The following is a 14,402-nucleotide window of genomic DNA, read 5'->3' on the forward strand; positions in this document are numbered from 1 at the left end:
GGCAGCCACAAAATGTGCACTGTTTGAAGGACAGAGCAGATGCTGTGCCTTTGAGAAGACCCTGTATCTTTCTTTCTTTAAAGACCTGCAGTATTGAGCTGTTCCTTGTAATTTTATATGTTTCTTTTGTGGCCTTCGGTCTTGTGAGCCTTTCATTACAATTTTCTGGATCAGGAATGAGAACCTTCAGATGAGCAGTGTAGTTTTTTTTGTGTTTGTTTTGTTGGGGGTTTTTTTTGGTTTTTTTGTTGTCTTTTTTTAAGTGCACCCTCTTCCCATTTGGATCTGTGGGAACCCCCTATCTGTTGACTTCAGTGAAATCCAGGTCAGACACATGGTGACTTGCATTTAAAAATACTATCCCTTCAGGTAGCCTGCACCCATTTAAATGCAGTTGGGTGAGCAGTAGGAAATATATATGCTAAATACAAGCTGATGTAACAGTATTATAAGTGTGCATATTTAAAGTATGTTACCTAGAATAGTTCTGGGGTAAATACATCCTGTGCCCTGTTATGATTGCTTGGAGTGGCCCACGGTTCTCAACTTTGATTATGCCAAAATAAATATGAATGTGCAAGGTTTCATCATAAATATCCAGATATACTTGTTCTAAGCTTATATATAATACAGTTGTTCAGTAATGCAGGAGAGTGTTGGAACTGCTTTATATGGATTTAGTAAAGTAATTGTGGGGCTGGCTGGTGTTTAACCTGTCTGAGGCTTCCGTATTCATCCTGTACCAGCATAAGAGGGGTCCCAGACTTCTAACAGGATCAGTAATTGCTACTGCAGTGCAAATGCTGAATCATTTTATACTGAGTTGTTACTGGCCAGCTTGGGATAGAGGAAACAAATTGGCTGATGTGTATGCTTTCTATCAAGACTGCTTAATAGTTTTTTATGTTAAGTGTAGCATCAGGATCTTGGCTCATTGGATGCAAACGTGTAAGTTCTGGTTTCTGTCAGAAATGGTCTGCTCTGGTAATGTGGGAAAAAACAGGCAAACTTTTGGGGGGAGGATTTAGTATGCTTTCCATATCAGAACTTGCCCTTCAGGTTTATGTGGTAATGATGCCAAGCCCTGTTTCTTATCTCTTTGCAGAAGGGACGTGTTTCTGACAGCTCCCAGCTCCAGGGGTGTGCTGGAGGCTCCAAGAGGCCGCAGGTACATACGGTGAAATGAGGGTAACCCCCCGCAGCAAGTGGGCTGTGGTGTATCTGTGGTGGCTGTGTTACGGGTATCTTTGTTAGTAAAACAAATAAATACACTGCCAGAACACTAGGGCCTTAATTCATATGGAAAAACATAAATAAGGATTTTATTATAAGCTTGATTTATTATTAGTTTTGTTTTGCTTCAGAATCAAAAGTATGTCTCAAGAAACTTAGCGGAAAAGGAACTTTTTTTTTACTCAGGAACACACTGTATGTTTACCTGTGCTTTAGTTGTCACTGAAAGGATGCATTCAGAATTGTAGGTCTCCTGTGTTATGCAGTTTACGTGTGTGAGGGTGTACTGGGCTTGCTTTCAGAGACGTTTGAATCTTTGAAAGTGTTGTTGGACACCTAGGATAGTTTTCTAAAATCACATGTGCCTTTTAATTTGGACATGCAGGTACTTTCATGAGTGCCATTAGTTGCCAGTAGGTATCTTCAAATAACTTTGGATGCCTGACTCAGTCCTATGAGCCTGAGAAGAAATGAAGAAGAAGCTGAGCAGTATGTGAGGGTATGTTTAAGTATTAGGGGAAGATGGACTTAGAATTTCAGGGACTTTATTTCTCGATCATTTGAACAGTTTTCATTGCAGCACTGTCACAGCTCAGGTTCAGTATCTGGGAGAACCCAGTGAGGTTTGAAAAGGATCTTAAAACACATCTCTCCCCTGGGCAGCTCTTGAATTCTGGATTTGGGGTAGATCAACAACCAAGTTTGCAAAAGGTGCTGCACTGTAGCTGTGGTTGAGTCACACTGTTCATCCATGTAGTTTTACATTAGTAATTTCTGTTTAGTTTGCTTCTATGCAGCCAGGCTCAGGACCCACAACAGTGCCTACAGTCACTGATAGCTCAGAGGCTGACGGGGCCAAGGGCAGGGTTAGCTTTCTATTTTGTAAAGAAAGGCAAAGGAAGTAGAAGCAAACTCAGTTGCTCTTTCCTGTTGCTATTTGAAATTGAAGGCTGGCTAATGTGATATTTCTAACTATCCATCCATAATAATCCGAAAAACAAGAACTTTAATCTCCTATGTGTTGTCTTGTAATCTTTTTTTTTTTTTTTTTCGTTTTTGGCACAATACTTTGCAGCCTTGTAATCTTTGCCCCCCTCCAAGAAGCGCATAGTAATAAAGAAAAGAACAGCAATGTGAGTTAAACAACAAAAAAAAATCTCTTCAAGTATTCTCCCGAAGATTATAAATATCTTGTGCTTTTAAGCTCAAGCATCAGTTTTCTGCATATTTGTCATGCAGAATCAGGAAAATACTAAATTTCTGTCTTCACAGAAGGTTTCAACCTAAAACTGGGGATTTCAGTTTCCTCAGAATTTTTGTCCTCTTTTAGCACTTGTGCACCTCCTTCAGCAACTTTGTGGTGGAGGTAAAGACCACATCAAATTGTCTTAAAAAGCTTCATCTAATTTGTAAGCACCTAGCAACTACAAAGTATTTTGGTTACAGTTTGAAATATAAATAATCCCATGTTCTACATGTATGTTTATGTTAGTCATAGAGGGCTACTGGTCTGCTAGTTTGAGGTTTTAACTTAACCTCAACAGAAAATTAGTCCCCATGCAGTGTGTAGTAAAAGAAAGATTATAAAAATGATGTTTTCCATGAGACGGTCTAAAAATGGAGCTGTGCTTGAGGTTTAGAAAGAGTGAGAACTAAAGCGAAGTATATATCCAGCCTGTCCTTACCTTTCCAAAATAAGTGAGCTATATAAATAAAATTCAGCTGCCAGAGGTAAATTGTATACTTTTTATTGTGTAATTTTGATTATTTTAAGCAAAACATCACAGTGGGAGTTCAGTGGTTTGTTTTTTTCATGTATGAAGTCTTGAAATCTTTGTTATCAAATAGGTATCAATAAACCTTGAAGCAGGTCTGTATTCTGTTAAAGCTTTCAAAAGCCTTTGAAGAAAGTTATTTTGGGAGAACTTGCAATTTATTCTCTCTGATAGACTAATCCTTCAAACACATCCCCGCCACCCCCCTTTCTGCTGAAGGAAGCAATTCGCTCATAAATTTGCCTATCTGCATGTTGAGCTTCATATTCCTCACCATAGTAACTTACAAGTTTTACAAACACATAATTTTATTTTTTTTTTAAAATCTAAAAGTAGCAGGACAGGCTTCCTGGGAAACCTGCTATGTTGTTTTGTGGGAAGGGAGGAGGTGCCTTGGAGTCAGTTGTTGCTTACTGTGAAGCCCTCCTTGGCTGTGCTTGGGCAACGAGAGAGTGACATGAAAGTGATTTCATGGAGATGTAGAGAAGTACATATGTTAGAAGTTCTTCCTTCTAGCCCAAAGTAAGGTGGTCTTTTGTCTGACAGTGTCACCAGGGCTTGCATCACCTGTGTTCATGCAGCTGCTTGCGTTGGGGAGGAGGAGGCGGCAGCAGCGTGGGCGGGAGTGTAAGCACAGAGTAGGTGGGGGATTGCAAGACAAGATAACCCCGAGGAGGACAACAAAGTGCAATACAAAATGGGAGGAAAATGATGCAGACGCTTGGTGTGCCTGGGGAGTCATGAAAAGAGTGACAGGATTAGGCCAGGAGGACCAGCGGGCATTTAACTTTCTGCAGGAGGCAGCTGGACACTTTGTGACGCTAACCCAGCTTTTTTTGGGAATCTCAAGGATCCCAGCTATCATGTGACTGCTGCAGGGGTGTCAGTAAATTCTCATACGGTTTTAACATTCATAGAGAAGAAGGTTACACCATTTAGCAATTGATGTAATAGTGAGCAGAATTAAAAAGTTGCGCAATGCAGCAAAGTATTTATTAGAAGAAAAAAAGATTTCAATACCAGGGTTGCAAAATTGGGCATTTCTTAACTTTGAAATGCTGACTGGGGAAAAAGACACTGATTTCTGGGTTCTAGATGTTGTGTTTTATTACTTAAAAAAATTAATTTGGTACTGATAAGGGTGGCTGAATTGACATCTGTGAAAGATGAAATTTTGTCTTCACCAATACCTCTTTGTGCTTACTTTGCTTCTGCATCCGGGGGGATGAGAATGATGACAGACTCCTTCCCACTGTTGTTTTTTCAGCTACTCCCATGACAAGGCTAGCAATTTGCATTTTTCTAGGAGGTGGGCTGGAGCAGTGTTTCTTTGCAGCCCACTGACACAGGTAATGTGAGAGCCAGATGTTTTTCAATCTTGGAAACAGTCAAGATAAGCCATCGCAACTCCATCCTTTCATAATTTGTGCCAGTACTCCCTATTAGCACTCAGGCAGCCTGAAATATTTCTTTCTAATGGTTTTGATTTTCTGTCCTTTGAGAAAGCAGAAGCTTGTCTCTTCCCATTTCTCTGCCTGTGCAGTAAAATTATGCACGTCAATGAGAGTGTTCATAGCTCTGAACTTCCAGCTGTGCTCTGCCAAACTGACAGCTCTGTTAATTGTTTCTTCTTCTATAGTTGCCCTGTTTTTTGTCACTGTAGATAAAAGCGTTACGGAAATCTCATGCAGGTAACATACATATTACTTTGCTGCAGCTAGTTATTATACATTGATTTAAAATCATCATCAACACACTGCCTAAATTAAAATTACTGGTTTAAATTTACCTCTGAAAATTTTCAGCAGTATTACAGAAAACAGAGAAGTAGACCTGTGGTCACTTTAATTAGAGCTTAATTAAGTACCAAAGCATTTCAAGATTCTTTCTGCTTTACTTCTTAAGTGTTCTTATTTTCCAGCAAATCATGGCTCATTTTTAGGAGTGAAACTCAAAGCATTAGGAAATCTAACTTTTCAGAAATGCGAAGCACTCAAATCTAATCAAAGCCAGTGAACAACAATGAAACTGAGCTAATTTGGAAATTAGGCCATTGTCTGGTGGCTTTTTTAAAAATTTTTCTTCTCTTTCTACCCTTTGTGTTATATAAAAATGGGTTCATATTAGCCTATGGATGGCTTCCCAGTGGATGTCAGTAAAGGAGTTACTACAGATAGTTTTCAGCACAGGGAAGGGAGCAGAGGGGAGAGTAATTAAATTGAAGGCTAAATTAAAGGGCAAGGTCCTGAGTGCATTTTCATTTCTATTTAAACTAATAGGATTGAGAACAAAGTGGATCTTGCACGACTGGGCACGTAATGTTCACTGTAGTCTGCAAAATTTTATCTTAGATTGACAGTTAATGTCCCGTAAGTCAAACTTATTAGTGTGAAAAAGGGCCTGTGATGCAAAACTGTACAGTGGGAATGAAATCATTCTGCTTTGTGTGGCCAGAACAATTCTCCAACCACACAGCAAATTAGGCACTAACACACACAACTAGATTTTTTGTCATCTCCAGAAGGTAATGTAATTTGTTTCAGATTTTGTTGTCATTTTGCAGTTTCTGAGGTAGATGAGCTAGGCTGGGAGTGTAACCATGGCTGTAGGGAGACTCAAGATTTTTTCTTTACAAGGGCCTTTTCTTTTAAAATCCAGAAAATTTACAGAACTTCAGAAGTCTTCTCTGGAGACATCTCTACAGTATGGTATTGTGCATAAATAATTGTTTATTGTTGAGACAGGTGCTGAATAATGATGTGTGTGCTGTCTCTATTTAAAAAAAACCCCAAGAGTTAATGGGGAATTATGTGGAGTCTTTTCAGTAACAAAAAGTGGCATGAAAAAAAGAATTTTCAGTGTGTAGAAATAATGGCCCAAAGATCTCTCATCAAACTTCTGCTTTTCCCCTTGAATTTCCATTAAAATGAAATTGCTAAACTGTTTTGAACTTAATAATTGAACTACTGTTTACTAAATAATACTTACCTGTAAAGCTATTTGCCTCAGAATACCCTTGTGTGACACCGTGCAGCTCTGAGTGGAATTGCTTGTATGTGATGATAAGAAGGAAGGGTGTGAGATAGACAAACAAGCCTAGTAAGCTTAACTGAAAATATGATGCTTCAAAAAACAGTTTTACATGATCCATTACAAGCAGTTGGATCTGATCCAAAGTGCTTACCAAAACTAAAAAAATATGAAAAATTACGTAAGCCACAGGTTCATCTTGAACAATTCATGGTTTTATGTGTGTTTTCCCTTAGTAGACAAAAGATTTGTAGGAATAGAAGAGGTTTTTTTTTTTTTTTTTTTTTACCTTGCCTGTGATCATTTAGTAAAGCAGGTGTAAAAGCTTCTGACGTATTTGTCCATCTTCTACTCAGCCACATTACATTTGTGTTTGTAACAGAACTGCAGGCTGCACTTCCCAGAGGTTCTTTGCCTTTGCCTGCTTAAACCCAGGCTCTCTCCCTTCCAAAGAGGCTATTCGCATTACATTTGTCTTTGGAGATGCTTTTGCTGCGGCTTTGCCTTTGATTTTTGCTTCTATTCTCCTCAAGTGCTGCTCCTTTCTCTTGAATGCTAATAAAGATTTTGTAGCCCTCCCTTCCCTCGTGCTAAATAACCTCCAGGTATGTCACTTCCCTTTGATTATGGCTTGTCTCTTAGCGGTGTCACACCAGTGTCTCAAGCTATGGCATGGTGTAATCCAGCACCATCTGTGCCCTGCTGCAGAGAACAATGTGCTTCTCTCACAGCCGCACCCCCCAGAGTGTACAGCCCTCAAAATCTATCCATATGCAGTGATGTAGTCACTGATGAATGCACTTTCTTCTGCTAAATACTTAAACGAGCCTCAACCTATGAGCAGCTGTGGGAAGACCTGTGGGAGATGGTGTGGAAAGCAGTGAATAACTGGTTCTGATTGCTGAGAGCAGAGTCTTTTCTGGGCCTGAAAGTAGTTGGGGTGGCTCAGAGACAGAGTGACTTTCACAGGACTGTCTAGCAGTTTTAGTATTTAGCCATTTTCTCCCTTTATTTCTGTACGCAGTGCATTAGCTCTTTGTTTCTGTTGCTGTATTTCTTTCTACCCCCTCACACCTTGAGGGCGTTAGTAGCATGAAAGGCTTTGCTGAAAATGATGCTTCTGTTCTTAAGATCCCAAGGATGGGAGGTGCGTAGCCGATGCTTAAGGTGAATGCTGCACTTCTCACTTTGGTCTCTGAACTTAATGTTTTTTGTTATATTTGTTTATCATTTGTGAGGGAGGTGGGATTTTTTTCAACTCGCTATTTAAAGTAAGAAAATATGTAAGCTAGAGTTGAGTTTGGTGCGTTAAACATAAGTGACAGTTCAAAACATTTATATTTGCCATTCTACATCAAAATGATTGCTTTCTTTATTGTCTGTTTGCTATGTAATGTGTGGCTGGTTTTTAAGAATTGTAATTTCACCAGTTAATGCACTCTTTATCCAAACTAGAGTTATGCAGACAGCTGTAGAAGTATTGCAGGATCAGTGCATACGATGTGCTACTTCTGTCAGTACTCAGTTTGCTTTCTCTTCTGCTTTTTGCTCCCCTCCTCTCTGCACAGCATCATTTATTTCGGCAGCGAAACAGAAGAATGTGCTCAGATGTGCTTCTCAGCAGCTCTGCAGCCTGTGGAGAGTGTGGGCAGTTTCTGTATGCAGCATCCTGGAAGTGTGCATTCCCTTGAAGAAGTGATCTGCTGAAAAGCACGTACTTGTACAGTTGGTCCAGCCTGCCTTGTTGCTCTGCTCTCAAGGTCTGAAATGCCTGGTCTCTAGTATTCCCTGGGATTTGCATTTCTTCTGCTAAAGAAACACTACTTGCCGCAGTTACCCAAGGAGCCCTGAAGAGCAAGGATACTGAAGATGGCTCTGTGTGCCTTTTATGCAGTTTGGGGTTTGCTACTGGAGGTTACGGTAGCATTTGGCCCAGTACCTAGGATCACTTGGGAACACAGAGGTAAGAGGATAAAAGTAAGTAGTGTAATATGGGACATTGCCACAATCTCAGTTTCTGTGGGATCTGGAACTCGTTGAAGCTGAATGTGCTTCCAGCCTCCTTGCTCCGAGTTCAGTCAGGTATTCCTGGCTTCGCTCTAAGCTTATGAAGTGCTTAGGACCAGAATATTAGAAAGTGACCCAGGCTCTGGGTTAATTGATTTCAGATTCTTCAATCAGTTCTGAAAACAAAACTTTTTTAAAGGAGGAATTCCAACTTCGGCTTTCTCAGCTGAAGGATCTTGCAGCTGAAGTTTGGTTCAAGATAAAAACCCAATAGATATGTTTTGGTTTAATAATTTTTACTCTGTATGAACATACTAGCAAAATACACCTCTCCAGCTAATAATATTTCATATGTTTTTTCAGACTGAGAGGTATTTTGACACTAAGCTATATTGTGCACTAAATAAATCACCAAGTGAAGGAAAGATAAGCATTTGGCCCTCTTCTGACAAGGTTATGTGGTGCCTATAGTTGAAGCAATATTTCACAAAACACTACTTTTCCTGTATTTAAGTTGCAGCAAATATTCATAACCTCCCAATACAATTAACAGGACTCAGCAAATTAGGCACAATGAGAAGTAATTGGGATCAGAGAATCCTTTAACTTTTAGTTTAATAATTTAATCTGGGTCTGAAGAGAACTCTGGAGCAAGGGCTAAAGAGTTGTTATTTGCTGCTGTTTGTTAATGTAGGTATATTTGTTTTATTTTCTCCCCCTGCACCTCCATGTGTCATGGATGCTTTAGGTTTTACAAGATTTTATGTTTGGGTCCTCTACTGCTGGTTAGTTAGAAAGGATTACTTACCCAAGCATGCTGTAACTGAACAAAACCAAACAAGTTTGGCAGTCTGAAGAAGCAGCCTTAAGTAAGGATGTTAAATACTGGGCAGTCATAGTTTCAGAAGATATAGATGGAGATTAAGAACGTAGTAACAATAAGCTGATTTATGAGATGACTGTAGGATGTGTTTTTCCTATTTATTGATATAGAAGTTAGTGAGGTGCTGAGCTTTTCAGAAAGAGTGGTCTACAGAAGGCTTGTAGTTCCTGGTTAGACTTCTTGATGTTCCAGTTTTGTGTAATTGTTAAAATTTGGCAAGCTGCTTAATGGTATTATAGTAATGCACTGCAAACTCACATCAAAATTACTCAAAATAAATGGTAATTTCGTTCCTGCTATTTCTCCCTATCTCTCTCTGCTAAAAATTGTTGCATTTAAATATGCAAAGCTATGTTGAATAGGCCAGGGAATTCAGTGGAGGAATGAACTCGGGATGTTGTATGAACCAGTTCATCCATTTGGGGAAAATTTTCCTGCCAAGTAAAAGATTTCAAAATTACATGCTTGTGAACCTAGTTTAAAATAATGTTTGAATGCTTTCAGAGTATTATAGTTGAAAATGTGCAATTTTTAATATTAGAATTGGGAGCAATAATACATTGCTTTCTGCCTGTATCTTAAAAAGCCATCCTTAATTAATCTTGTGGTAGTCTCTTGCACAAAATGCAGCCTCCCAAGCTTTCAGTCATTTTTCCATTTTGGTTGTACACAGAGAAAAAAATATTCGTGTATATTAGTCAATTTGTGTCATCTTTCTCCAAGTCCTTCTGTTCCAGTCTGCATGCTTCCTCATTCCACTGCCTTTTCCCCTGTGTCTCCCTCCTTCTCTCATCATCTTCCTTTTAATCTTGATTTTCCCCCATGTTATTTCCTTCTATCATGTACAGTTTGTTTCATCTCTGGTCTCCACTTCAAAATGAGCTTATTGACCCTCTGTAAATTGTTCCTTTTTGAGCTTTACTCTGTCTTCTTTCTGCTATGGTAATAAGCTGAAGTGTTGTCTCTCAAGTGCGGGATTTTTTTGTGAGATTTGTTTGGGGCAGTCGCAAAGGGCATGGGGACTCGCATGATTTTCCACGGTAGTTGAGTATGTGGAAGGGAAAATGTGTGGCAGGACCTGACAGTATAATGGAAGGTTAGAAAAACAGGAATTAACAGGTACTAAAAAGGGAAGGAAGACTTGAGTGTTAGAGATCCCTACAAGAGAAAATATTTTTACATTTGAAATTGAATGATAATGTGGGGATCAGTGACTTTAATGTTGATGGTGCAAGCGCTGTTTCTGCTGAACCAAGCTTCTGAGGGGTCTCCTCTGTTACATCGGCTGTCCAAACTAACCTTTGTTGTTTTCAAGATATCCAACAGCTGTGGGACAACTTAGAAAAATGACCCACAAATTTGACCCTAAGTGATTGTGTTTCTTCATGTGTTACTATTTTTCTTCAATTTCAACAGAGGTCCAGCTAATACATTTTCATGAATCAGAGGTGTCAAACTATTCAACCTTGCTGTTAAGTGAAGACAAAGATGTTCTATATGTAGGAGCCAGAGAAGTGATCTTTGCACTAAACGCGGTGAATATTGATGAAAAGCAGCACGAGGTAGGCATTTTGAAAGATTATCCTCCATGTAAAAATCATACTCCAAATTTGACTTAATTTCCTGGTATCAGTAGCAGCACTGAGTACTTTAGCTTACAGGTACCTAAACCAGAAAATTCTGTGTGGGCTGTTCCTGTGTTACTTCTGGAAGATGCTAGAGAGTAAAACATGGCCATCGAATGAAAGGAAGAAAAGAGAAGTTGGATATAAACAAGTAATTAGGTATTTTCTTCTTGGGGACAGGTTGCTGGACTGGAGGGGCTTCAGGTATCCTCTCAAATGGTGGTTCTCATACATATTTTTATTATCAGGAGCGGGCCATCTCCTGTTAATCTGAATCAGAAGGTAATCTTACCTGAAACTGAACCAAAGTTAGAGTTTGCTCAGGAGTGGTAGGCTGCAGACATGCTTCAGATGAAATGAAGACCCTGACCTTTTGGATTCAGCTTCTATTTTGTGTCTGTAGGTGTGTGTGCATAGCAAGTGTTGGTGCAGATGGGTCTGATCTAGCTTGCTCAGAAAAGCACTCTGGATGTGCTGATGCTGGCTTCAGAATAGATTAGCTCATGCAGAAATCTGCTAACATTGTATTGCTCCCAGTCCTTCCCAAGCTCCTGCTTCTCATCCCATCAGCAGCACAGGCTGATTTGAGGCATGGTATGGAGTCTCACCCAGGATGCTTTGGAAGATGCTCATATGATTTTTAATCTGAACAAAAAGTTCATGGTTGACAGTGGCAATTTCACCAGCATATAAAACTTGTTTTATGAGTGCATGTAACAGTCAAAGCTGTACTTCTCCATACAGTGTAAATTGGTGCAATGGGTTTTCTCTGATTCCGCCCCTGTCCCCAAGTGCTTTTTCATAAAAGTGTGAATGAAATTGAAGAGTACTTAAAATTGAAAAGTAGTTCAGTTAGTTATAGTTACATTTCCCTAATGCATATGTTAATGGCAGTTTCATTAGCAATTTGAGGGGAAACATGGTAATGAACCCAAAAGACAATAGCACTTATTTAGCCCCTCTTAAGGCACATGCATTTGGAAGTGTCACCTCCCTAGGAGAGAATGGCTTTGAACCTTTGAAAGTTACTTGCAAAATGGTTTGCATTTGCTGCAGATGGTCTTAGGGTTGCCTTTTATAGTGTGTTATTGCAAGATTTGCAGACCTTGCATTGAATTTAAGTGCTTTGAATGTGCCTTTTTGCTGCTTGTTTTTTCACTTAGTTGCACTGGAAGGTCACTGAAGATAAAAGGACTAAATGTGCAGTCAAGGGCAAATCAGAACAGGTATGTACTTTTGTTGAACTTTGAGAAAGATGTTAAACGCTTCACTTCAAGAGGAGCGATGTTAAAACAAGAAAGGCTTCAACTGTCTGAAATAAGAATTTTCAAATAATCACCTAAATTCTTTAATTAACTTGAGCCTTAGGAACTGTAGCATGCTTAGTCTTTTTTTTTTTTTAATTTTTAGTTCATTATTTCTTGCTAGTGAACGTCATTTGAATGTTTGAAAAACCTGAACACACCCTGATGTATGCTTAACATTATAAGTTTTTCCACTGAAATGATAAACCAGTATTATTTTCGCTAAGGTAATTGACAGCAACTGTTCTGTAATTGCAATAATTCCACCCCAGCATTCAATTTTACAAAATGACTGAAAATTTTCTTTGCTTTGCTTTAAGGCATAGGGTGTTTTTTATTATTAGGCCAGTGGTGTTCTACCAGCGTTTCACTAGCTGTGCATATATCCTTATTGTGGTAAGTTGGTGGAGGTGCCCCTCGTGGTAGTGCCTTGCTGGTGTGACTGCTTAGACAGCTCCCCATCCCCATCTCCTGCCAGCTCAGCAGTGCGGGCAGCTCCGCCGCTGGGATGTTTGGGTGTTTCGGGGAACCATGGCTGGCTTGCTTAATTTGCTTTCCTGGGGAGATGGTGTACTTGAGGTGGTTGACTGTATGTGGACGTACATGCCCTCCCGCGTAGTGCCACTTTGTTTAGCGATACTTCACGGTGAACATTTGCTGGGCAAGACTGAAGGTCAGGCTTTGAGCACAGGTCTGCCAGGGGAAGTCTGCAAGTGCTGCAAATACTCTATCTATGCTTCCAGGGATTTGACATCGGCACCCCTGAACCCTTGGTTTAAAATCTTATAAACCCCCAGGTGCAGTGTCCAGGGCTGAGAGATATCCTGCATTCATGGGACTTCTTGAGGTGGGAGTGGGCTCTCTCTCCCTTTGCTCAACTTACTGCCTTTCCTTCTACCGACAACATCAGTACATTATTCTAGCACCCATTTCCTCCTTGTCTGCCTCTTCAAGATGCACTTAGAGTGTTGGTTTTGTTCTTCAGGTTCAGTTGTAGTTAGAAGTAGTAACAGTCACATACAGCCATGATGATTATGCGAGAGGTGAATTTCTTGCGTGTGCATACAGTTTAGCAGATGCAGTGTGCATCTCCACCAGTCTTCTGCAGAGATTATTGGTGTTAGTTAGAAGGGATGTTAAACAAACAAGTAAGTACTTTGCCAAAGCTCCAACCTTCTCTTCCTTTCGCTGCAAATACAAAAAGCAGTCCTACTCTACCTACGCTTGCAGGGATTTGACATCGGCACCCCTGAACCCTTGCTGCAAATACTCTATCTATGCTTCCAGGGATTTGACATCGGCACCCCTGAACCCTGTAGCCTCTCTTGGTTTAAAATCTTATAAACCCCCAGGTGCAGTGTCCAGGGCTGAGAGATATCCTGCATTCATGGGACTTCTTGAGGTGGGAGTGGGCTCTCTCTCCCTTTGCTCAACTTACTGCCTTTCCTTCTACCGACAACATCAGTACATTATTCTAGCACCCATTTCCTCCTTGTCTGCCTCTTCAAGATGCACTTAGAGTGTTGGTTTTGTTCTTCAGGTTCAGTTGTAGTTAGAAGTAGTAACAGTCACATACAGCCATGATGATTATGCGAGAGGTGAATTTCTTGCGTGTGCATACAGTTTAGCAGATGCAGTGTGCATCTCCACCAGTCTTCTGCAGAGATTATTGGTGTTAGTTAGAAGGGATGTTAAACAAACAAGTAAGTACTTTGCCAAAGCTCCAACCTTCTCTTCCTTTTCTTCTTTTCCTGCCCCCAGTTTAGCAAGTCACACTTGCTGCCAGCCGTGCTTTTTCCTCACTGCACTCATAACCTCACACTTAAATTGTAGCCATGATATTCTGCGTGGTGCAGTAGTTTCACAAAGGTCAAGATATTAAGCCACTACTGCTATTTCTTACACTAGAATGGGCAGTCCATTCCCCAACCCATCACCAGTATGCTGTTTAGGACCAGCAAAAAGCATCTATTCAAGGACCTCATCTAGCAGAAAAATAGTTTCGCTATATTTTCCTCTCAGTTTTTTTTTGAGGGTTGGTTTTTTTTTTTTTGGTTGGTTGGTTTTTTTTCCCATACCAAACACACCAAGCAATCTCAGAAATACCTGGTTTGGCTTATAAGAAGGACAAGTAGGAGCAGTGCTTGTACTTTTCTAAATAGTTTATGGAACTACATTGCAGTGGTGGTATCTGGCTGTGTACTAGCATGAATTAAGGCATATTGTTGATACTGTTTTTTTCCCTCAATCTAAGTGGGTGTATAGAGTTGTTTTTCTTGGTTATTATTCTGATACTTTATGGTATTCTTTATTCAAGGCTTTACTCAATGTCCTTGTTCTGTTTCAGAGCCAGAGCAATTTAGAAGCTTCCTTAGATGAAATAGCAATTTGATATCAAGGGCTGGAAAAAAAATGGACAGATATAAGTTACAAAGCTTTGTAGCTAATTTAATGGTATTAAAGGTTTCTGCGAAGAAACGACCTTGACTATTACTTACTGTTTCATCTAGGCTTACAAGGGATGACAAAGTCTAAAACTTACTCT

The 14,402-nt window shown here is 39.9% G+C and overlaps 1 protein-coding gene across 9 annotated transcripts in view; it reads left to right on the forward strand.

Annotated features, from left to right (window-relative positions):
* SEMA4D (sema domain, immunoglobulin domain (Ig), transmembrane domain (TM) and short cytoplasmic domain, (semaphorin) 4D) overlaps positions 1 to 14,402 on the forward strand; it is a 98,470-nt gene that overhangs the window by 56,363 nt on the left and 27,705 nt on the right. For 7 of the 9 annotated variants that reach the window (XM_014947619.1, XM_014947623.1, XM_014947618.1 and 4 more), the window contains exons 2-5: positions 1,106 to 1,168; positions 7,607 to 8,001; positions 10,345 to 10,490; positions 11,717 to 11,779. In XM_014947619.1, coding sequence (XP_014803105.1) covers positions 7,908 to 8,001; positions 10,345 to 10,490; positions 11,717 to 11,779 — 303 coding nt within the window. In that variant the 5' untranslated portion in view covers positions 1,106 to 1,168; positions 7,607 to 7,907. The remainder of the gene's footprint in view (positions 1 to 1,105; positions 1,169 to 7,606; positions 8,002 to 10,344; positions 10,491 to 11,716; positions 11,780 to 14,402) is intronic. The other 2 variants (XM_014947616.1, XM_014947617.1) reach the window with 1 other exon arrangement.

This window comes from Calidris pugnax, unplaced genomic scaffold, assembly GCF_001431845.1.
Source record: "Calidris pugnax isolate Ruff unplaced genomic scaffold, ASM143184v1 scaffold156, whole genome shotgun sequence".
NCBI lineage: Eukaryota > Metazoa > Chordata > Aves > Charadriiformes > Scolopacidae > Calidris > Calidris pugnax.